The sequence below is a fragment of the Anolis sagrei genome, chromosome 6, assembly GCF_037176765.1.
Source record: "Anolis sagrei isolate rAnoSag1 chromosome 6, rAnoSag1.mat, whole genome shotgun sequence".
NCBI lineage: Eukaryota > Metazoa > Chordata > Lepidosauria > Squamata > Dactyloidae > Anolis > Anolis sagrei.
The window spans coordinates 109,121,653-109,147,524 of NC_090026.1; the positions used below are offsets into that span (position 1 = coordinate 109,121,653).

General features: G+C 39.8%; 1 protein-coding gene across 15 annotated transcripts in view; it reads left to right on the plus strand.

The window, feature by feature from the left end:
- Positions 1-23,766, plus strand: part of KIAA1217 (KIAA1217 ortholog) — a 469,454-nt gene extending 445,688 nt beyond the window's left edge. For 10 of the 15 annotated variants that reach the window (XM_060782395.2, XM_060782391.2, XM_060782394.2 and 7 more), the window contains 10 exons: positions 7,073-7,203; positions 7,696-7,843; positions 8,791-9,283; positions 10,209-10,386; positions 11,200-11,351; positions 11,912-12,052; positions 15,470-15,589; positions 19,026-20,579; positions 21,074-21,199; positions 21,884-23,766. In XM_060782395.2, coding sequence (XP_060638378.2) covers positions 7,073-7,203; positions 7,696-7,843; positions 8,791-9,283; positions 10,209-10,386; positions 11,200-11,351; positions 11,912-12,052; positions 15,470-15,589; positions 19,026-20,579; positions 21,074-21,199; positions 21,884-22,399 — 3,559 coding nt within the window. In that variant the 3' untranslated portion in view covers positions 22,400-23,766. The remainder of the gene's footprint in view (positions 1-7,072; positions 7,204-7,695; positions 7,844-8,790; positions 9,284-10,208; positions 10,387-11,199; positions 11,352-11,911; positions 12,053-15,469; positions 15,590-19,025; positions 20,580-21,073; positions 21,200-21,883) is intronic. The other 5 variants (XM_060782404.2, XM_060782406.2, XM_060782405.2 and 2 more) reach the window with 3 other exon arrangements.
- Positions 23,767-25,872: the final 2,106 nt, after the last annotated feature.

The window sequence follows — 25,872 nt, forward strand, 5'->3', positions numbered from 1 at the left end:
GCTGGCCCACAGTAAACCATATTTAATACTTTAGGGCCTATGTGGTAGTAGCAATCTTTCATAGGTAGTCAGCCTCTCCCCTCCTGACATTCCCGTTGAGGGTTTCGCAAGACCAGTCGCTCTCATTGCTGCATGGTTTCGAGGCAATGGTGTTGCGATGGTGAGGCTGCGGACCATATTTTCATTCTTGTGAACCACTGGTGGTCCACGGACCACAAGTTGGGAACCACTGGTTTAATCTCTGATTTGAGAAGAAACCAGGCCTATGATTCCTTCTTTGATCTTCCATTAAACTTTAGACCAAGCTTTATACTAACCATATTTTCACAAACTCCATGTCACAAATAATACTGGTTAATTTAAAAGTGAACGTTTCTAGTGTCATGGCCACCATGCTGGAGGGGGAAGAGCATATGAACCTTAAATTGATGCCAACTTTTGTGTGTAACTCTAAATTATTGTTTACTGTCATATCTTGAAGATCTTTGTAGTGTTTCCTCCACAGTTCTAGACCTTCTGTTTCCTGTGTTTCTCAAACAGTCTGGCCCAATGGCTCTTTTTTCTTGTAGATAGCTATGTATTCCCTCAGCTGGTAATGAGCACAATATTATTTTAAATGTACCATAATATCATAGCTGGAAGGGGCCTCATAGGCCATCGAGTCTAACCCCTTGTAAGTAGCTGTCCATCCTATTTTTGAAGATATTGAAAAAAGTCCAATTGAAATGTAATATCCTCTAACTTAAAGTCATTGGACTTGGTCCTACCCCGGGGCAGCAGAGAACAGGGTTGGTGTCTCCCCATGTGACCCATCAGTCTTCCCTTCACCAAGCTGAACATGTCCAGCTCCTTCAACTCTTCCTCATAGTTATTTGTTCATTCTTATTATAATCCTTGTTCTCTCCATCTGAACCTGATACAACTTGTCTATATAGTACATAAAATAAGGCACCCAGATGAGGCCTGTCCAGTGCGGGATATATTGAATTATGCAGTATGCTTTTTAATCGATTCTGGAACAAGAACAAGGAAACAAGTTGGATTTGTATTTCACTAAAAGATACATCAGTGCTGAAAACGTGCATGTGGGTGGGCTCTTGCACAACAAGCACACTTTTCAAGAGATTTCCCAAGAGATTTTGACCACCATGGGTTTTGTTTCTGTAACATGTGGATGCATGAACATTATAAGCCAGCATTATTTACACCTTTTAACAGGAGATGAATCAGTAAGTGTAATTGCTTAAGGATTTCTTTAGATGTGGGAAAATCAGATTTAGAAATATCTATACATCTGTGAAATGAATTCATGGTTAACCACTCAGACATGATTGCTGTGAGACTTGAAAACATTCACCTGGGCTACTTTCAAAGTTGGTCTTCTCATTAGACAGACTAAAGCAACTGATTCAGGTTACAGACACTGTGGGCAGTTGATACACATATATAATCCATTTATTTACTTACTTTGAAGCTGGAAATTAGAAAATTGTGAAAAAAAATCCCCCCTCAGCCACTTAAGGAAAGGGCCTGAGGCTGTTAGGAACTGAAGTCCAAAACACCCAGAGGGTGTTTTGCCTGGTATATTGTGTATATGAAGCATATATGAATTTCATGTTTAGACATAGGTTCCCATCTCCAAGACATATCATTACACAAATATGGGTATTCCAAAATCTGAAAAAACCTGAAATCTAAAGTATTTCTGGGCCCAGTCATTTTGGACCTGTATATCCTGTTTTCTTTATAGGATTCCAAATATTCTAATCAACTAATTCCCATATAAAGCCTTGAATGTGTTTAAATATAATATTTTAACCAAATGTACAAAATTAGATGATAACAACAACAACAACAACCTTTTTACAAAGAGTTTTACTTAAAAAAAAAACACATTGCTGAATACTACCAAACTTTGGGGAATGTGGGGAATAAATACCTGCAGCTCCCCTCTTTCCAAAAGCATTCCTCTTTTTATTGTTTCACAATACCTGAAATGTGTGTATAGAGGTGGGAAAGGCTAGCAACACGTTGGGAAACTTAGTTGATGGGTCCCTGGATCATTTGCTCCACTTGCAGCATTCATCCTCTATTGATTCTCCTGCTTCTAATTAAATTCAACTAGCCATCCATTCAGCTTTGGAGTAGAGGGGGTGGACACATATTTGTCCTTCACTTCAGATAACCACCACTTTCAGGAGGACAAAATTGCTGTTGTGAGTTTATCTGCAAGTTTTTCGTTCCGCTGACTTTAAGGGGAGTAACTTTCTGAGTAATTATGCTTTGGACAGAAGCCGGAGACTTTCTAACAAGAGGTTTCTTAATATATTTAATTGATCTCATATTATTGACTAGGCCAGTGGCTTAAAGTACTTTTCAGAGAAGGTGATAGATACCTTTGCTGATTAGACTGAAATAAAATCAATAACTTTGTCCAAATAATTCTTCAAGTGTGCATTTTGTTAGTTATTCATTAGCAAATTAATTGCTTTTATTACTCTTCCTAATTTACAGATAGCTGTATCTGCAAGACAGTTCCTTCTTATTGTCAGTGTTAATTTTATTATCCGTGGCTTTCTCTACAGTTTTAATCATAACACTCCAAAATACTGGCATGGTGTTATTTGCAGCCATTAAGACTCTAGGTGATTGTAAATAACAATGTACTCTAAATTCTAGAGTAGACACAGATCTTTTATGTGTTGTCAGCTGCCTGTGATTTACAAGAAAAATATCCAGTCTTTAAAAGACTCTTGTGTAAATTTGTGCACTAGCTTCCTTTGTAGCATTTGAAGTTAGGAATTCTGTATTTTACAGAATTCAGCTGGAATCTTCTTTGGCAGTTGTGAATATGTAACTGAGAAATACACATGCACAATGATTAATGCATTCACAATCCATTAGGGCAGTGTTTCTCAACCTTCCCAATGCCACACCCCTTAATACAGTTCCTCATATTGTGGTGACCCCCAATCATAAAATTATTTTCATTGCTGCTTCATAACTGTAATTTTGCTACAGTTTTGAATCGTAATATAAATATCTGATATGCAGGATGTATTTTCATTCACTGGACCAAATTTGGCACAAATGCCCAATATGCCCAAATTGGAATACTGGTGGGATTGGGGGGATTGATTTTGTCATTTGGGAGTTGTAGTTGCTGGGATTTATAATTAACCTACAATCAAAGAGCATTCTGAACTCCACCAATGATGGAATTGAACCAAACTTGGCACACAGAACTCCCATGGAGGGTTTGGTGGGCATTGACCTTGAGTTTTAGAGTTGTAGTTCACCTACACCCAGAGAGCATTGTGGACTCAAGCAACGATAGATCCAGACCAAACTTGGCACAAATCCTCAATATGCCTAAATGTGAACACTGGTGGAGTTTGGGGAAAATAGATCTTGACACTTGGGAGTTGTAGTTGCTGGGATTTATAGTTCATCTACAATTAAAGAGCATTCTGAACCCCACCAACAATAGAATTGGGCCAAACTTCCCACACAGAACACCAATGCCTTGAAAGATCTCACTGATGTGAGCCTCCCTCTAGCCTCGCACACTCTCCCTTGCTCACACATGTGCACCACGCTGCTATGCGCCGAGCATTCCTGCTCTCCCCTCCCCACTTGGAGTCTCAAAAACAGCCCTCCCCTTCACTGAGAGCCTGGCCAATCACAGCGGAGGAGGGCTTTTGGTGGGAGGCTTCGTAGTCTGTTTCCAAAAAGGAAGATAAGGACAGGCAGACAGATCTTCAACCTTCTCTGCCAAAGGGGGTCATAAGACCATCTGAAATACATGTTTTCTGATGCTCTTTCACGACCACTCTGAAACGTCCTCAAGACCCACCCACCCCCCCCGGATCCCGACCTCCAGTTTGAGAAATGTTGCATTAGGAAATGCATAGGAAACATGAAAGTCGTCTAGTCCCCATTTACTGGGATGCAGCCACTGCAATATGGTTAATGTTTTAGGGAAAGTTCAGAGGGAGGTGGTAGAAATAAACCTGTGTGTCACTGTATTTTGGTTGTGTGTGAATTGGAGGATATGTAATGAAAGTTCATGCTCAGATCGAAACTTGGGGAATGGAGGGGTCAGGCAGGGATTCGCTGTGTCACATCATAACGATGGTGCTTATCCATGCATAAACCCAATACCGCATTCCAGCCTTCTAATATAATAAGCCTATCATTCTAAGAAACTGGAGATGCTCAATTGTTTCAGTTAACTGACTGTCATCCTGTATTCCAGTTACACGTTTGTAAACTACAATTACTAACTCATAGCTGCTTCACCCTTTTGTCCTCAGCTTGCCTTCAGTTGTTTCAAACTGAGTCCAGATTTTAAAGGTGGTTGGCACTCAATGAAACGTGCCAACTACCTTTAAGGAGGAGAGGCGGAGAGGAGGGAGAGGAATCTTACCCTTTCCAGTAAGCTCACACAAAAGCAAACTACGGAAGCCTCTTCTAGCTTGTGTCTTCTTCCTCATTTATAACTTTTGCCATGTTGAGTACACCCTGATGCTGCTTGTCCACATGTGACCCAACATTTCACATCTGTTAAATGTTGGAGCATATAGAAAGGACCAACATCGTACACACTGCTCAGAGTGGCTTCAGAATAGAATAGAATAGCTTTATCTACTTCTGTGGTGAGGCATTGAATGTTTGCCGCTATGTGTTTTTAGTGTGTTATATATCCGCTTTGAGTCCCCTTGAGGAGATAGGGTGAAATATAAATAAATAAATTATTATTATTATTATTATTATTATTATTATTGTCATGCTATTGCACAACAAAATTACATGCCTTCCACTGCACATACCACAAAACAATACATCCATTCCTCCACACCATCACCACTACACAGCCCCCAATGTCACATCAATGCGAAACCACAGCTCTAGGATAAAAACTACCCTCCAATCAGTTTGTCCTTGTCTTTGTCACCATGTACCATCTGCCAGATGATGATAATTTTTTTAGGGCATTATTGTCTACTTGGGAGCAAACGAATATCCAGAATTGGAGATGGGAGGGGGCATTGAACTAACTGTAGGGACATATGGCCCTCCAGAAACTAAAAGACCAATTTAGCATACCCACACACACACATACACACAGCTTCCATTATTATTATTATTATTATTATTATTATTATTTACATACTTCACATGTATACCTCTTTTCTCACCCCAGCGGGACACTCAAAGTGGTTTCCAACATAATTATGGCAAACTTTAATACCTCACATACAGAAACCTAACACAATGATAATAACATATGATTATCAATTAAATCATAAAACACAACATCAATTAACATTAAAACATGGAATTAAAACCATATCAAAATAAACATTAAAATCACACAATCCAGCAGTCATAGTCCATGCCATTCTAAGTATCATATCTATTGCACATAATCCCTAATCATTCTTTGTACTGCTTACTGCCCAAAGTCTTGGTACCATAGCTAAGTTTTTACTTTTCTTCTGAAGGCCAGGAAGGGGGGGGTGCAGATCTAATTTCATTGGGAAGGGAGTTCCATAGCTGAGTAGCCACCACTGAGAAAGCCCTGTCTCTTGTCCCGACCAATTGCACCTACAAGGGAGGTGGAACTGAGAACAGGGCCTTCCCAGATGATCTTAATCTCTGAAATAGTTCATGTTAGCCGGCCTGAGTCCCTCTTCGGAGGTTGAGGGCGTTATAAAAGCTCTAAATAAAAGCTCTAAATAAAAGCTCTAAATAAAAGCTCTAAATAAATAAATAAATAAATAGAGGGAGATATGTTTGGACAGGTAAACTAAATACCCAACCCTCCCCCAATTTTGTAGAGCATATTAGCTTTGAAGAGCATCATCTAGGAAACCTATTTTCCTCAACCCCCATTTTTTTGTTGGGAGGGACACATTTCAAAGACAAAAGAGCTTCTTGGAACAAGTTGTGTGTATCTCAGATAAATCAAGTAGATTAAACAGATATGCACATGTTTAAGCTGATCAAGTCCTTTTGACATCAGAGGGATTGTGTCAGCTTAGGCTTCATGCAAATATGGATGGTTTGAGTGGTGAAGTGCTTGTACCATTTTCTTGGCTGTGGCTGCCCTCAGAACCATTTTTCTGAATTATCTGCAGAGACTGTGATAGCATAGGGACTGGTTAGCTTGCAAACGGGATATTATCACATGCAGAGAAAGTTCCCCAGAAGAGTCCTGCAATTGCTTTATTATTTGTTTCCCTTAAAGAGAAAAGAAAGAACCATGAGGGTAGAAAATGTTTCATCAATGTATGATCTGATTGTGAAATGGGATGTGACTGCACACTGCAGGAAAAAATGCCGCCCTCAGAATGTAGTGAAGAGATGATGAGATGATGCCTGCGTGCTTAAGTGAAGAGAAACTGGATTACAGAAGTGGTAGGTTGTCAAGGCAGGAAATACTGGTGCTCTTGCTGAACTATTACTGCTCCCAGCATTCCTCACCTTTGAGGCTAATGATAAAGCAGACACAGTCCCTGGTTCTTCTGTGCTCCAGATTTCACATCTAAAGTTGCTGCTAAGTTGGGATACACACACATACAGACAATACCTGTGAAATTCTTTCCACTATAGCAAACATAATATTATTGTAATGATTATTTTATAGCAGACTGCAAATCTGAGGCCGTTCACCTGCTGCCACCTAATGGTTGTCCTTGAGTTTTCTCAAATGATTTCTTTTATTGTGCTTCCATGCATGTTCTGTGTTAGCTGATACAAAGCAGACTGTAAGTGTGAAGCTTTCTAGTTCATCAGAGTAGCTTGGCCTACAATTAATATATTTTCAACATCATATATTTGACCCTAAATCCAATTGGTAGTCAAAGTGAGTGTACTCATTGAATCTCTTGTTGTTGTCACCTCTGTAAATCATACTCATTCAATGGATCTACACTGAAAGGAGTCTGTTTAGCAATTATTTGATTTAGAGGCATCTCAGATTTATATACTAGCTCATATCTGTAGTGTTGCCTATCTACAAGCAGCACTGGAGTTCAACCCTCTCTCTTTCTTTGTTATTTTCCAGTGAGCTGGAAGGTTTTGTTGAAGATCTGAAGAAGGAATCTATGACAACCAGTCGAATAGTTACCTTAAAAGATGTTGAAGATGGAGCTTGTCTCTTGCGGCAAGTTGGAGAAGCTGTTGCCAACCTCAAAGGTGCCTTTTAGGTTTTCTTCTGTTTAGTTTTGTTGTTTTCTTTACAATGGTGGCTGTTCTGCCCTGGCTTTAAGCAGGCTCAGGATAAACAAGGTTTAACTCCCAGGTATTAACTGATCAGTCTCTTCTGGTGTGAGAGAATCAGCCATCTACAAAGACGTTGCCCAGGGGATACCTGGATGTGTTACGATATTTGGCAAAATGCCAAGTTCTTTTTTTAACTTTGTGTTTTTAAATGTAATTTAACTGTACTCACAACTCACTTCTGACACAATAAATAAATAACTGATCAATTTTAAACAGCACCACTCACTTATAAGAATCTAGATTCAGGTTTTCAAGAGGTCTTCTCCATTTTCCAGATTCATAAGCAGTAGCCCATATCCTACACAGTTTCCCTTGCATCTAGCCCATCTGATGGCTGTTAAGCCCATATTGCTCTCCCTTTCTCATCATCCTCCTTCTAAAGAGCTTTTTGGTTTTTTTTCCCAGGTGAATTTCCAACTTTGCAGAATAAAATGCGAGCCATTCTCCGCATCGAGGTGGAAGCAGTGCGATTTTTAAAGGAGGAACCCCATAAACTGGACATCCTCCTGAAGAGAGTCCGGAGCATGACTGATACACTTACCACTCTCCGAAGGTGATTTCTTGGTCTGTTAAAATTAGTTTCAACACGTTGTTAGCATTTATATAGATTCCTATCTTTATATAAATTTCTAAGCCTTCACACATATTCTAAAAATATGATAGTTACAGAACTAGCACTATGATCGTTGCATCTATTTTAGATACTGACACTCTACTCCTTTTCCATAAGTTACATCTCATTCCAGATATGATGGCTAAGTACAAGAATTCTATAACAATTTTATACAAGTATATTCTTTTCATACTTGTTTTAGAGGTGACTCAAAGGCAGGGAAAGTCTTACAAACTTTTTTGTATCAGTTAAGAGCAGGTAGCATACATTATTGGGCATACACTAGGTTCCCTTTTCATCACAGCCAATGCTATTATGTCCCCCTGCTCATACCCATTATGTTTCTCTTGGAGGAATTGAAGGAATGTCTGTGCCCCCATAACCAGATTTAGGCTAAGAATAGAGATCAATTTAGAGGAAAATCGTCCCAAATTATGCAACAACGTAAAAGAAAACACATAGGCGACTGTAAGGTGGAGTTCGGTTTGTATGTTGGAGCTTTTCAAAACTATCTATGTCTCTTCTCTCACAGATCGTAAAAGACATCATGCTTACTCAGTGCCTTGGGTCCAGGCAGATCCTGAAGGACATGACATTCTTTGGGCTACATCTCCCAGATCAGTGTGATTCTGGAAGTTGTGATCCAAACATATATATTTTCCCAAGCTTGTGTGAAATATATGGTGCTATCTTGTCTGTTGGCAGAACAATACAAAAACAATATTATTATATTTTCCCTTAACCCACTTTAATACCCAAATCATTGTGTTTATGAGAAGGCACACAGTTATTTTAGAGTTTGTCTTTCACTAGAGGGAGCCCTTTCATGAAAAGCCAAGCCAGATGCTCTTAGCTGGGTTTCACAACATGGGCATTTGTTTCTGCAGGCATGTTACAGATGATCTGCTCAAAGGAGTGGATCCTTCGCAAGCTGCCCAGTACAATGCAATGGAGAAAGCCACTGCAGTGGAAGTTCTGAAAAGCCACGAAGAAAATGGAAAGAGCCACACTTCTCCCTTGAAAAATGTAGCTGAATCTCTGGCAGAGCCCCCTGTCAAATCAGAAGTGATGCCGGTCTCCACCGTGACAGTCCACCATGTCCAGAGTTTGCCAGTAGTCATCCATCAGTCTCAGCATTCCTCAACGTTAGTCAACCAGGCCCCAAATTCTCCTCTGACAACCAACCTCACCATGGCTTCACCAGGGCCAAATCGTACAACCTCCACTGCGTCAGAATCAACAACAGTGACCACAACAGTTGTTCAGCCAATGCAGGCACCCCTCTCACCCCAGGTATCGGTGAATGGCTCCACCATGCAAAGCCTTTTTATTGAAGAACTTCACAATGCCACTACAAGGAACAGAGCACTCTCAATTGAGGTACGATGTATATTTTAGGACTGGGATGGCTTGCATGTTAATACTACTCAAACAATTTAAAGTGTGGGCTTTACCCTATAAATCCCTTAATGGTTCCAGCCCAGCTTACCTGTCCCAACGTATCTCTCTCTATGATCCACCTCAGAGAATAAGATCTTCTGGGGAGGCCCTGCTCTTGTTCCTACTTCCTTTGCAAACATGACTGGTGGGGACAAGAGACAGGGCCTTCTCAGTGGTGGTCCCTCGGCTATGGAATTCCCTCCCTAGAAATTAGAGCATCCTCCTCCCTTCTGACCTTCAGGAAGAAAGCAAAAATGTGGTTATGTGACCAAGCTTTCAAATAGCAAGTTTTTTAGGGCAACGAGAATAAGGAACAGTTAATGGGCCAATGGAATGGCTTCAGATGATGATTCTGGATGACATGATTTTAGTAACCGGTTCTAAATTGCGTTGTTTTAAAGTAAGTGTTTATTGTATTGTATGTTTACATTTTGGCATCGAATTGCTGCCTAATTTGTAAGGCTGCTCTGAGTCTTTGAGATAGAGAAGGGTGGGATGTAAATGGAGTAAATCAAGAAATAAATAATACTCAAAATTACTAGTTAGTTATAATTAATTATTTGTAATTAATTCACCTTTCCCAATAACAGAGGTATAACTGTTGCATTAGTATTTCAACAAAAGATAACCCCATTCTTTCTATAGGTGTTGTCTTACTGAGTAATAGGTATTTTCGGGGGGGGGGGGGACCAAAGTAAGTAAAATTAACTCCTTGGAATTCATGTTTACAACCATTAATGACAGAACGTGACAGCAAAAACCCCACCACTCCCATTCTTGGTGTCCAATTTTTCCCATTACATAGCATCTTGAACTAAACCAGAATTCAACATATTACTTTGAGTGTTGGTGTGTTTTCTATTAGAAAGCAGAGAAGAAATGGGAAGAGAAGAGGCAGAACCGGGATCATTACAATGGACAGGAGTTTGAAAAACTGCTTGAAGAAGCACAAGCAAATATCATGAAGTCAATCCCAAACCTTGAGATGCCTCCACAAGCAACAGTCTCACCAAAAGTCAATGTAGTGGAAAAAGAAGTCTCTGGTAAGGTTTCAGGACAGCAAAGTATCATTGTTGTTTGCATGGAATAAAGCCAGCCAACTGACTTGTAAACATGAAAGACATTAACTGTTGATGTCAGACCTCTAAAACTTAGGAAAGGCTTTACTTAAAACACTATATGCAACTCAATAATCTCTTCCTTATAAAGAAAAGGTATCTTATAAAAAAAGCATTGAATGCAGTGCAACCCAAGTCCTGAAGTTTTAGGTCCTATAAAGTGGCATCGATGTTTCTACTCTCAGTCCCACCATCTTCACAGGCGTGACTGGTGGGTACAAGAGATAGGGCCTTCTCCGTGATGGCTCCTCAACTGTGGAACTCCCTCTGCAATGACATTCGATCAGCCCCCTCCCTCCTGACTTTCATAAAAAAATTTAAAACCTGGCTGTGGGGTCAAGCTTTTGAGCAATAAGTTGGAATAACTAGGAAGTGAATGTTTTAGTGATCGCAATGGTCTGACCTGGCAAACTGTTTTGAATGGATTGTTTAATAGTGATAGTTTATAACAGTATTATTGTGTTCAATTGTATTGTGATTTTTATTGTATTTTATTGGCACCATGGGTTGTCTATTGTAAGCTGTCCTGAGTCCCTCTCCTGAAATAAATAAATAAATACATACATACATACATACATACATATATACGGCATGAAATGCATGCTAAATGAAGTATGAAGTACATGCTTAAATTTCTCCCATTGCAGTACACAACAAACAGAAATTGCTCACGCTTGGAGCAGAAGAAGATATCTGCCAAACCAACATATTGACAATCACCTCTTTTTTATTTTTCAGTAGAGACTTTGAACCCAGAACTGGACACGGAAAAGCCAGTAAAGTCTCCACCTCCTCCACCTCCACGTCGCAGCTATCTGGTAGGATCTGGATTAAGCACAAGATTGTGTGAAATCAGCTACATGACCAGGAAAGACAACATTGTGGCCAAGGTTTGATGATGGAGGCAGTTTAACAAATGAGATATCTAGTCCAGTATTAAGTATTCGAGGGAACGGGGTGTGCCAAAATAGGCACCAGGCAACCCTACTAGATTCCCCTTCTTATCATTTCATTTATAATTCATTATAATCACAGTGTCCTTCTATGTATGTCTAAGAAATTTAAAGAGAACTTGCAAGAGCTCCAATATCTTACACAGAGTTTACCATTCCATAGAAATCTTTGAAATGAGTTTTTGTTTGTTTGTTTGTTTGTTTGAGCCACCTGCTATTTTCAGAGTCCAAAAAGGAAGGGGAAGATGTTTTTTTTTTCCAAAAAGTCTTAGTTCACATATCATTCTTACAGAATGGTGCAGTGTATGCCATCAAAAGTGAGGATTGTTATTTTAAGCCCTAAAATTATTTTGGTCTATGAATTAGCGATACCACCATCCCAGTTTCCAGGGCTGAACTTTTAAAAATGGAGACCAATAAGGGGAAGTAGATTGTTTGAACATAGCTACTAGCTTACTGTTATTGCTTATAACTTGATTCTTTGTTATACATCTTAGGAAAGTAGTGAAGATAGTTCAGCAACACAGCCTAAAGTACCTAAAGAAGATTCTGCATCTCCCCAGTCTCCGAGTACAGTTCCACCTGCAAAAGGTGACGATGAAGAAGAAGAGGGGGATAGAATAATGGCAGAGTTACAGGTATGTGCTTCTGTCCAGAAATGCATGCTTACAACATCATGCATTTCTGATCTGTGGACTTGACACACAATTTAACCCAAGTGAATATTAAAGTCTAGGATGTTGTTGTTCTGTGCATTCAAATTATTTCTGACTTTTGGCAATCATAAGACCAACCCGTCACAGTATTTTCTAGGCATAATTTGTTCAGAAAGGGTTTGCTTTACCTTCCTCTGAGGCTGAGAGAGTGTGACTTGCCCAAGGTCAGCCAATGGGTCTCATGGCCAAGCAGGGATTTGAACACTGGTCTCCCAGTCCGATACTCAAACCACTACACCATGATGGTGTTCTACCATAATCAATTAAAAGGTCTATCTGAATAAAAGGTCTTTGCCTATGAGAAAAAAAGAAGAGGTTGAGTTAACCAACATCTTTTTTGACCAGGGACCAGTTGACTAGGACCACTCTTCAACATTGGTCCCTAAAGGGTTACGAATCAGTTTTTAGCAGGCTTTAGATTTGGTTTCGTTACTTGGGGTTCTGATTCAGAAAATTGCATTGGATAGACCACATCAGCTCTAGTTTGTGATACAGAACATATATCATCCAGTAGTCACTATCTGCTTGCCCACAGAAATTCATATTTATTTATTTATTTATTTATTTATTTATTTATTTGCTATATTTGTATACTGCATTTCTCAGCCCGTGGGCGACTCAAGGCAGTTTACAGAGGCAAGATTCAATGCCCAAACAACATAAAACATTTAAAAACATTTAAAACATTAACATATAATATATAATCATAATCATAATAAGGTCAATAAGACATAAAACATTTACATCTCCTAGTTAAAAACAAAGGTCCAATCTCATCACCCAATCATTCCATATTCCTATGTCTGTTACACTGCCTTAAAGATTTCCAAACGCTTGCTCAAAAAGCCAGGTCTTGACTTTTCTCCGGAATGTTAAAAGTGAGGGGGCCAATCTGATGTCCTTAGGAAGGGTGTTCCACTGCTGAGGGGCCATCACTGAGAAGGCCTTGTCTCTCGTTCCTGCGAACATATTTGTGATGCAGATGGGATCGAGAGCAGGGCCTCCCCAGACGATCTTAACGTCCTACTTGGTTCCTAGAGAAGGTGCATTTGGACAGGTAAGTTGGGCCAGAACTGTTTAGGGCTTTATAGGCTAAAGCAAGCACTTTGAATTGTGCCCGGTAGCAAACTGGCAGCCAGTAGAGCTGGCGCAGCAGAGGAGTAGTATGCTCCCTGAGCGCTGCTCCTGTTAGTAACATGGCTGTCGTCCGTTGGACCATTTGGAGCTTCCGGACAGTCTTCAAGGGCAATGCCATATAGAGTGTGTTGCAGTAGTCTATATGGATGTAACCAGAGCGTGGACTACCGTGGCCAAGTCAGACTTCCCAAGGTACGGACGCAGCTGGCGCACAAGTTTTAATTAGTGCTGAAGTGGTAATAGTAACCTTTCATGGGTTGTCAGTCTCTCCCCTCCTGACATCCCCGTTGCCTCGGCACTATTAGAGGGTTTCGTGAGACCAGTTGCTCTCATTGCTGCGTGGTTTCAAGGCATCAGTGTAGTAATGGTGAGGCCGCAGACCATATTTTCATTCTCACGGACCAGCTTTGGAACCACTGCTAAAGACATTGTGCTTTTTAGATATTCTGGACTCAACTTAGAAATATTCCAGCCTTAAAACCTAGAATTTACCATTGATTCATTCCATCAATCCAGGTTTAAAATTAGCCACAGTTGCTTGAGATTCTTTTTACTGAGCCTCAGTTAATTAAAAATGCAGAAGGTGAGGGCTGGGGAGATAAGTGGACCTGGAGACTTAAGGCTTTATCAATAAGTTCAGCTCATGCAATCTGTTATTTACAAGTCAAACCTGTGCCTCTTTATGAAGAAGTAAATACTGTTGACATAGAGTTTACTTCTAAATAAGTGTGCACAGAATCAGTCTTTGAAGCAAAGTTCATGGAAAGTATCATCTTTGGGGCAGTTAGAGGTCAGTCAGAATATTGCAGATCCTATCTCCTTTCTTAACTTAGAATTTGGACCTCTTTTAAAATAAAATATTTGGTTATGAGTATTTTAAAAATAACAATGTATGAAATACAAGTTGTGTCTTGCCAGGTTTTTTCCTTCCTTAAGCATTAAGAGCAAAATGATAGCATGATTATATTGGTCATAAAGGTGATGAGAGAAAGCGAAAATAATAACAATCTAGTTTTCTTATGGTTTCTTATTAAAAATAAACTCCACTGTAGCTTTCTAAACACCATGGACAAAGAATTCAATTATTTCTGCCTGGCTAAAGAGAAAGAGGTACATGGAATATGGATTCTGACCAATGAAAACCAATGAAGAAGAAGATCATCATCATAATCTTCTTCTCAAGAACAACATAATTCTTGAAAAATTGGCTGTTCTTCCTTTATATAACAAATTAGTGAGACAAAATATAAAACAAGCATCTGACTGGCCTAAACCCATACTTTCACCACATTTTAAAACTACGCCAAAGTATAAATGCTGAGTAATATTTGAACTTCTGATATGTTTTTGTGGATTTGAAAGTCTTATTTTAAAAAAATACAAAGGGAAGATACTCCATTAAAACTGTAGAATGAGTACCATTTCCCCCCCCAAAATTAACTTGCACAAAGCCCAAGCTATAAAACTTCACCAGATATTGCTAAATATTGCTGCATTATCATGATGGAAGTATTGGGTGCATAGCTAGCTAGTAGGAGGGAAATCCAGCTACCTTATAGGCCCTATAAGCCTATTCTTGAGGTGATGCTTAAGACCCAAGGAAAGTGGGAAAGGAATTGGACTGGAAGGTCTCAAAAAAGAAACTTCTTGATTCCAATACAGCCAGCCTCCACTTTCATAGCAGTTAGTGCAGGCATGGGCAAACTTTGGCCATCCAGGTGTTTTGGACTTCAACTCTCACAATTCCTAATAGCCGGAGGAGTTGAAGTCCAAAACACCCGGAGGGCCAACGTTTTGTCCATGCCTGAGTTAGAGACACAGGACCCCCATGAAAGTGGGACAGCTGCAGGTATCTCTTAAGCTTCCCAAACAAAATTTAGCACACAAAAGGTACTTGTACTGGTGGGGTGGTGGCTCTAGCTGTGAGTGCATTCACTACTCACCTGTGGATGGGGAGATGGAAGCCATCCTCTCCCCTTTTCTCCCTCCTACATGTGTGATTTCCTCCCATTGAAATTGCTATTATCAAACTCCTTGTTTAAAATGGTATAGGCAAAGCAAATACAGTAATCCAGAAGTAAACAAATCCTTGAATGCTTAACCTGCAAATATGGAGGTTTGGCTGTACTTACAGTTCTTGGGAAGACTTGACTCCTACCATAGAAAGGTCTTTTGATAATGTACCGTATTTTAATTCTCTAGGTTTTCCAGAAGTGCACTTACATGGATGTAAATTCAAACAGTCATGTTGAACAGTCCAGAAATGACACACACACAAAAGATGCAAGGCCTGTGGCCTTAACACAATCCAAGGAGAAGAAGGTAACAGTGGCATCTTGAACTTTGCCACATGCTCTTGTCCTCACCTTCTTCCCTTGCATCCAGACTAACCTTATGTCTTCTGTCTTGTTTACTCTCTGTGTGTCATGATGGCTGTTTGCATTTATCTAGATTAGAGTCCACCTTGGTCCCACTTTTTCAAGATGTTAATAACCATTACAGAAAAGGTATGAGGCACATGGCCCTCCAGATATTGTTGGACCGCATATTCCAGCATTCTTCACCATCAGCTAAGTTGATTAGGGCTTCTGGGACTTTCTGTCCATCAATGTCTAGGAGCTACATGATTCTCACTACTATTTTCAAGAAACAGAATTACGTAAATATGATTGAAAAATGTAGAGACAACTCTAACCTAAGACTATGATTATATTTGTCACTCATCCATGAAGTGGTGTTACTAGACCTTTTTCAAACCTGGTCTGAAGTTCTTGAAATATTGCACAGATTGTATTATCTACTTGACTAAGGGTTGACTCTGGAAAAAGCATATTGATCTGACTTTTCCAGAGCTTGGACATTAATGATCTTGGCCACAGTTCACATCATCACCCATCTAGCGTCGCCCATCTAGCATCACCATATTGGCTGAGATATTCTGGACATGTTTCCAAAGAGCAACATTTCCATGTCATGCAAATTTCTGCATTAATTAATATCTCATCAGTTGCCCCATCAAATTATTTTGGCTATAGTAATTGGATATTGCAATCTTCAAGGTAGCTCTAAATCCAACAGGACCTTAAACTACAAGCAAAATAATATATAGAATATATCCATGCACAGTTTTTGCCTTCAGGATTAGTTGTTTCTTGTAATAATCATCACCAAACAGACGAAAGCAGTGATAAAGCCATGTGTACAAGAAAACCCAAAGATTAGGGCCATCCTCCCTTCCAAGAGAGAACAACCAAAATAAGATGAATGACAGAGCAATTCAAGAAGCTGTACACTTGAAAGCAGAACATATAGCCCTCAGGTGACATGCATTGTTCTGAGAGTATTCCAAGATTTTAACAATAACAGGTTTGCTGACCATGATACCCTTCATTTAGGATTAGATGCTGGAGCTCTAATATTTAGGACCTGTGAGAATTTACCACTGGTGGAATGAACTTGTAGTTAAAACATAGATTAGGCAATCTGGAAGCTTCTAGAAGTCTTTTTGTTACATATTTCATCAAACCTGACTGCTATATGATTATAAGATTAACTCGCCAAGTGTTCAGTCTTGTGTTCACTTCAGTAGATTGTAGTTTGCAATCTTGAAGTAAATTTTGACTACTTAATACCAGAGCCCAAGGAACACCATACAATAGCTATAATCATATATTAACCTGCTTCTTAAAGCATCCATTATGGCTCCATGTGCTCATCACGCTAAGAACTTGCCACAGTAGCCTCCAAATGGCCAGTCCAAGTCTAATGAAGGGTGGGAGGGAGAATCAAAGAAGCATCTCGCTATGCCAGGTAGCCAGATGTAGATCAGTGACATCCACTAAGATCCACTGAGCTCTTGACAGATGATATCATTCATCTGCATCAGACTATGGGAAACAGATAGATGCTTTGCCAATTCTACCCCCACCTTGCAGAAGCAATGGAAATGCCATTTAAGGAGGCTAATAAGAGCAAAACTGTGAGTCCTGGAGGGGATTATTGTGGAGGGTACAAGAGAAGACCATTCTCTGCAACAACCAAAAAAGACTTACACAGGCAAAAGACATATATCCCTAACAGGATGCTAGCTAGAATGTTTGTGCAATGGCCACCTACATATTTCTTTCTTTACTATGGCCTAGCCTGCATGACACTTTATTTATCTTTTTCTTGGGCTTGAATTTCTGGAGTCTCTGTTAAATGCTAACAAGCCACATATGCATGCTAGGGGGAAGTTTCAGATATCTGGTGTGCTGACAGCCTCTCTCAGCCTTGTGTTGTGATCTGTCTTCATCTGTGTTTTTTGTTTCAAATCAAGACTTCTGAATTTAAAAACAAGATTCCAACTTGCACCTATGATGTCGTTAGCATGGTAGAAGAGTGATACTAGTTTTGGAGACTGAATGTCACTTATGGGTAAAATCATGACACTTGGACATCACAGTTGAAACCAACAGGCTGTGAATATTCTTTTATGTGGCCAAACATATGTGGCTGCACTTCCATTTTTCAGTTGAAATGGTTGTTGAATACCAAACAGACAAACCGTGATCTACATTAGGAACATCTTGTCTAGATTTTCTAAATATATGTCAACATTCTATAGCCTTGCTAGCCTTAGTAAAAACCAAGTCAAAATTAATAGCATATTTGCATACTGTTTAACTCATTGAACTAAAATTGTGTATTTCACAAAATCCATTGAAATTGTTGTATTTGCAAGGAGAGGTTATAAATATACCCCAAGTAGTAAGGACTTTCTGTAGCATTGCAAATAGTATGTTTTAGTGTGTAGGGGTTAAGTGCATACAATGAGCAGAACAGGAGTTGTATACTTTGCAGCAGATCTTAACTGTCGAAACTGGAAAAGCCTATCATCAGATGTAATTAATTCATTTTCAACAGAAAATATGACCCAAATGAGTTGCATCTTATTGTGGGAGAAAGTGGCTACTCGTTCTCCTTGAGTGCTGTCATCAACAATACTCTGCAGTATATTTCAACTTTTTGTTTGGTCAGGGCTTGTTGCTTTTTGCCATGTCTTCCCGGTAAGATAGATTCAGGACTTAGTTGTATCCTTTTGTAACCATGAAGTGCTTCAAAGACCAGAGTTCTAATCTCATTGAAGAACTTAATATAGGATGATCTATGGGCAACACAAGGTAATACAATGGCAAGATTGTATTAGAGGAACAGAACTTGGGCAACACAATTTAGTAATATTGATATAAGAATGAGATTGTAATGCAGTGTTTAACCCAGATGAACAGGTTTTTCTGAGCTGGCCAGCTTGGAGACCTGGCTTATACGCTAAAAGTGCTAGTCTTTATGATGTGCGTGCCTTGTATCCCTTATTCATTTCCACTTGAGGTATAGTAAAACTGTCTTGAGTTAAAGCTTTCAGTACAAAACAATCACTGAAAAGGGAATCTAATTCAAATCAAGATGAAGCCCATGTTTTAGATATCAGGACATAAACTCCCTGGAAGGTTATTATTAAAGGATCGTCTCTGTCTAGAATGCATGTTGTCTGCATATAGTATGATGCGTTAAAAGTGAAATGCATCCTTCTACCAGAATGTGGATTTAACCCCTGAAGAGGTACAGGAACCATCTGAAGACTGTGGAGATAGCTCTACGTTGATGTAGAGAGGGACATCATTACTTGTGCCTCATCTGGTGATTTATCAACTTAGTTGGGGGGAAATAATCCCGTCGTTTAAAAGCTATAACTAAGTAATGCAACTCTTCCCCCTAGGTGTATGGGGAGGCAACAAAAGATAGTGACCACCCCCAGGACAAGCATGAAGAGAGAACAAGAGAGATGACCTCAGATGCTTCCAGTCTCACCAAACATTCTGCCTTCAGCAGATACTTGATTTTGGAAGAGAAGGATTATGCTTCGAAACATTCTCTTAAAATAAACACAAACCTCTCCAGTGAGTTAGAAAATGAAAGAAAACACAAACCTGATGAAGCACAATATCCAGCTATAGAAACTGGAAGACAAAAGTTAAGTTGTGTAGTGAGTGAGCCTGATCATGGTGCATCACAGAATGAGTTTCTAGAAGCTGATGGAGCTCAGCTTGTCAGACAGATAAACTCACCAGCTAAAGAGATCTCATTAGCTCACCAGTCCCCCCATGAGCAAGAAATGCCTGCCGGTGGTTATAATCAAGTTGTGCTAAGACATAAGCTATCCAGGAACACAACTTTAAATAATATTGATGAGGTGGAGTCACCAACTAGCTCTCCCAGTGAAGAAAATCTACAGTCGGAGAACATTGCTTTCATGATCACCAAAACAGCTGTCCAGGCTCTGTCAAGTGGAGAGGTCCACGATATTGTCAATAGGAAAGGTGAAGATGTGCAAACTGTTAACATCGATTCCAAAAAGGAAATGGCAACTCAGCAAGACACATCAGAGAACCTCGAAAGTGAAGAACCAGTTGTGTGCTTGGACAAAAAACCAGTCATCATTATTTTTGATGAACCAATGGATATTAGATCAGCTTATAAAAGACTTTCAACAATATTTGAGGAATGTGACGAAGAACTGGAAAAAATGATGACTGGAGAGAAGATAGATGAAGAAGAGGAAGATATTGAAGAATCAGACATAACTGATGCTCATGATATAGAGGCTTACCAGAAAGATAGTAATAGGAGGCATGCCACTGAGTATACGGCAAACCATAGAAGTGAGCAGTTTGGACCCCATTCTCCATCTGATTCATCACCTCAAGCCACATTGCCCGAAGGGCAGGAAATAGACAAGATGGATCTTGGGAAATCTAGAGACATTTATGGACCACATCCAGAACCAAAGCTGGATGTCTCTGATGCTAAGAAAAAATTTAAGTTTAAATTTCCAAAAAAGCAGTTGGCTGCTCTTACCCAAGCAATACGCACTGGAACTAAAACTGGCAAGAAAACTTTGCAAGTTGTAGTATATGAAGAAGAAGAGGAAGATGGCACTTTAAAAGAACATAAAGAGGCGAAAAGATTTGAAATCCCTAGTTCTCAACCTGAAAACCCATCTAGGAAGCAGGAGCCAAATGTAACTGTGCAGATATCTAGGACTGATGAAATTAGAAAGAATACATACAAGACTCTGGACAGTTTGGAACAGACCATTAAACAGCTGGAGAGCACCATTAGCGAAATGAGTCCAAAACCAGCTTCTGAAGCTTCAGACCGATTGGAACGAACATCTGCAGGAAGCTTTTTCTCATCAAAAGAGCCCATAGTGCTGGAAGAGAGTAATGCTGATGTTGAATCCCCTTCATCATTACCAGCAACTTCACATAAGGTACTTTAGTATGAGAAATCGCAAGTCCAGCTGCTTTCTAAAATCTGCAGTAATAATCACCATTAAGCAAGAGGTGTCTTCTGATTGGTTTGCTTCCTTTCGGGTGGCTTGTTTGGTGCATCCAATTAGGTATCTAACAGCTAATAGATTGTTTGGATTTTTTTAAAAACTCTCGTACTGATTTGGTGATGGGCAATCAAAGGAAGCTTGATCAGTATTCTTCTGTGGGTGGAAAAATCACCTGAAACTGCAAGTTAAATGTATAAGTTGATCAGTAGTTCAGCCTTGTCCTTCATATTTTTGATTCATGGAATTAACACACGTGGTTTGATTTGTGATGTGGATTCCTCTGGTGCTTTCTGTGCATGTAGGGCTTTGGCTTCTCACACAAAGCAGCTTTGCCCAGTGTGCCACCCTCCTTCCAAGCAAACCGATACTTACCCATGTTTCCCTTGTTTCTGTTCCTTCCCTTGGGCCCCCAACCTTCCTTGCAGGCTTCACCCAGCACTTCCCAGACCAGCAGAATGCCAATCCCCGCAGCCACAAAAAGTCGCCCACCAGGAAGCGTGGATAAAACCAGCAAACCACACAAACTACAGGATCAGCGCCAGTACAGACAGGTAGTTTTACCTTAATCCAAATCTAGGGATGGACTTTCAAGCTGTTCTGTGTGTGTTTTGGTAAACGTGTAAGTCAAGGGGACTGACTTGGATGATACCAAATAATGGACTTTTGTCTTGCTGATGAAACTGGAACTGGAAATCCAGGATTTGAGTTTAAATGGTAGAATTATCCTTTTGCCATGCTTGTGCATGTCTTTGGTCAAAAACATCTCCTGCTTTTTAGAGTTTTGTTCCAATACTCAGCTGTAATTTCTTCCGTGTCAGCAACAGAAACTGTGTGAAGCATTTCAGATGAAACCGTTGATACTAACACCCTGTATAACCGATTTCAAATCAGCGCCTGTTAACCATCCACCAAACTGTTATCATCCTCATCTAACAATCCTGACGCATGGCCAATATGGTAATCTGCCCAGATGCCTGGGTTCCCCATCCTTTTACATATTATCTTTTTTCAACTTCTTGTTCTGTGCATTTTCTGTCATGTAGTTAAGGGAATGGAGAGGGAGTTTGGCGGGTAGGAGGGAAGTTACCTGGGCTAGTCTGCTGGCGCAAAATTTGAATGCAGGTTTCAAACTATTCATTCCTTTTCTCTACAAGCCTAATATCCCCCGCAGTCCCGTTTTAATTTATCATGAATAGTGACTTAAACTGTCTCCCACCATTTTTATTTATTTACAGGCTAATGGAAGTGCTAAGAAAGCTGGTGGGGACTATAAGGCTACTTCCCCTACCCTCTCTGCTTCAAAAATTCCTGCCTTTTCTTCCACCTCTGGGAAAAGTAGCTCTGTGTCTAGTGGTGATAGCACTAATCTTCCAAGCCCACCTACTAAAGCCTCTGTTCCTCCTTCTAACCCTCTCAGTCCTCAAACAGGTCGTCCTACTCATTCTGCTTCCTTCATCCCTTCTGTTTCTAATGGCTCCTTAAAGTTCCAGAATCCTACTCACACAGGTAAAGGCCACCATCACCTTTCCTTCTCGATCCAGACTCAAAATGGTCGGCCAAACCCTCTTCCTCCCTCTCCCTTCTCCTCGCCCTCCTTCTCCTCTCCCTCTCCCACCTCTCCCACATCCCTGAACCAAGGGGTGAAGAGCATCAGGTCCATCCACACGCCCAGCTTCACCAGCTACAAGTCCCAGAATGGAAGCGTCAGCAAATCCACTCCATCTTCCACCATCACCAAGGAACCATCTTAAAGGTTCACCAAAGTCTTCTCAGTCGTTGATGGAATTGCGGCCAATATTGTAGCAGAGGAATGTGTTACCAACCCTGTTGTATCATTTTAGGTTTAATGCTAAACTTGTGCTAAATATTGGGTTGATATTCTTAATTTAGAATAATTAGTTTTATATGCATTCATTGCTGTTGAAACGCAATAGAGTGCGTTGGGGTGTGTGGGTGCGTGTGTGGGGAAAATGATGACCTCCTTCAGGCGGAAACTGTTACAAAAATGTCCTGAGTTTGAGTGACAAAGTATGTGTGTGCAAAAATGTATCGAGCATGGAAAAACTGTATTAAAATGAATTTTGTATAAAGCTATTTTTAAGTACAAGAACTAAACATGGTGTGATAATTCAAAATTATAAAATGGAAACTAAAATATTTTTCTTTTATTTTAGTGTTAATTCAGATTTGTTACAGATTTCTATTTTTATCAGCAGCAACAACAAAAAAGACTTCATGGTTACGTTCAAAAATCTTTTTTGCCAAAACATTTGATATCGTTATGATGTACATTTGATAGTAGTATGCCGAACACTTCCTCTACACAAGCCACAGACTTAAGATGGATGCTGATGTGTATGAGATGATTTTATCGATTGCACTGCCATTTAGATTATATTTAATAATTTGCAATGCCAAGGAGAAAAATTGTTTGTACATTTCGGCATTTGCTGATTAGTTTTAGCTGAGTCTCCTCTTCTTCATTTCTCCATTTTATTGAGACCTGGATATATCATGAAGCATTGCATTGTGGATTTTTTTTAAAAAAGTGTACACTTCTGTACTGTTCTGTATAATGGAAAACATTTGTACATAATATAATATAAATATATATAAATATATAAATATAAATACTGTATGTGGCTAAGCACATAGAGTAGGTTTTCACACCAAAGGTCCATTTTATGCATGGTTTTAAAGTATACTTTTTTGGGGGGGAGGGAGGTCACTAGGAGATGAAAAGTGGGGAGAAGATGGTTTTTAAAAGCAACATACATGGAAAAACTAATGTTCTTTCTGTAAATATCTTATTTGTACAATGCTATAATATAATATGCCGACATACAAGCACAGTCACACAAAAACCCTTTTGCAGAAAATAAAGGGCTGCATGCTTATGTTTTGGTATTATTTTGTCACACCTTAATTATTTCTTAATGTTTATAACGAGTCACATGTAAACAATGGCACAGTCCAACCTTTAAGTATTCTGAAGTCTCCTTGATTTCAGTAGACTGCTTGTGATTAAATGTCCCATTCAAATCTTATGGGCTTTAACTTCAGTGGCTCCTGCTAGAGCTTGGAAATAACTAATCAATAAATATGTATTCTGATTTAATATACATTACTATATATTATTAATGCTGTATGTTATTATTTGGGATACACTGCACTGAACCCATTTGGTATTCTTTTATGTGTTTGTTTTTGCTCACAGAATTTGGAAAATTTACCGCACCACCTTCTCCCACTCCCATTTTGTTCTCCTTTGACTCTTCTTTTTCTGTCTTCTTGATTTATATCTTTCCCCATGCTTCATTGAGGCAAATATTTTGACTGGACTCTTTGAAAATAAATTGACTTAATAATTACAATCATGAGTGAAGGGGAGAGGTTTTGATTCTGGAGTGTCAAAAGACATAAAGGCAAAGTTACCAGAGTAGTTGTTTTGGTCACTTTAAAAATTATGTATATTGGTGCCTAATTTGATTCCTCTCTGAACCTTTGATCAAAACATTATATATTTTTCATATGATGTGTTTGAGAGCAAACATCACTTTATTTTATTACATTTACAATGCAAGGTTAATAGATTATTTTAAAAATATTAAGGGAAGATGTTTGAGGAGATTGGTGGGCTTGCTAGATAGTCTGATCTTTCAAATGGGAAATGTTCAAGACTTGAAATCCCTGGATCCTGTGTATGAAACATATGGCTCTGTCACTGATCACAGGAGAGCTCCTTACATGATTATGAATGGGACAAAAATATATTCTGCATATTTCAGAAGCATTGAACACATTTCTGAGTAAGAATCTTCCACCCTTGATGCAGTGGGTGGAAAACTTCCACCCTTGATTATCTTTGTACTTAGCCACTTATGCAGTACTTGCAGTGGGTGAAGCATCTTCAAGCAGAAATAAAGCAATCATTTCTTACTAGCTCTTAACATAACTATGCATTAGTCCTTAACAAATAGCCAAGATCCTGTATGCTGCAGCACAGCAGAATAGCTCAGCAGGTAGAAATACACTATAGCTACGTCTCTCCTCTCAACCTCTCCGAGGGGTTCATTTAGCTGTTGTAGCATATGTACACACACCATACAACTAGTGGCTGGTGGAAAGGTAGGCAATTAAAGAAATATAGCTATGCTCTCATCACCAGATGCGGAATGATTACATCATCCACTCATATCCACAAGAGTCATCGTGATGTGTCAACCGATGAGGTCATCACTCTGCAGATGGCTATAGAGACATTGCCTGCTGCATCTCTGATCTGCTCTATCGGCCACTGAATGTTGGGGAGGATGCTGGAGCAGCTAAATCGTGTTTCTCAACCTTCCTAATGCCACGACCCCGTAATACAGTTCCTCATGTTGTGGTGACGCCCAACCATAAAATCATTTTTGTTGCCATTTCATAACTGTAATTTTGTTACTGTAATGAATTATTATTATTATTATTATTATTATTATTATTATTATTATTATTAACTTTATTTGTACCCCGCTAGCATCTCCCGAAGGACTCGATGCGGCTTACACAGGCCGAAGCCTCAAAACACAATACAATAGAGAACATAACACAACAATAGCAAAGCAAATCAAACAATAAGCAAAATAACGACAATGGCAATACATCAAGACATTATTAAAAACTGGTTCGGCCGGCGCAATGGGGTACAGGGTTAAAAGTGCTGAAGTGGCAGGAGGCACGTAGGATTAAAAGTGCGGTGTGCAGCGACGATTAGTTATGCTAAGGTGCTACTAGGACTTGGGGTGGGGATTCCTAGTCTGAGAAGGCACAACGGAACAGCCAAGTTTTTAAATTCCTTCTGAACACGGCTAGAGAAGGGGCCTGTCTGAGATCTTTTGGGAGGGCGTTCCAAAGTCGGGGGGCCGCCACAGAAAAGGCCCTGTCCCGTGTCCCCACCAAGCGCGCTTGCGACGTGGGTGGGATCACGAGCAGGGCCTCTCCAGATGACCGGAGCGAGCGTGTGGGTTCGTAGATGGTGATGCGGTCACGCAGGTAGGGTGGTCCCAAACCGTTTAGGGCTTTGTAGGTGAGCACCTGCACCTTGAATTGGGCTCGGAAAATAAATGGCAGCCAGTGGAGCTCCTTAAACAGAGGGGTAGACCTCTCTTGATAATGAGCCCCGGTTAGCATCCTGGCTGCTGCCCGCTGGACCAATTGAAGTTTCCGAGCCGTCTTCAAGGGC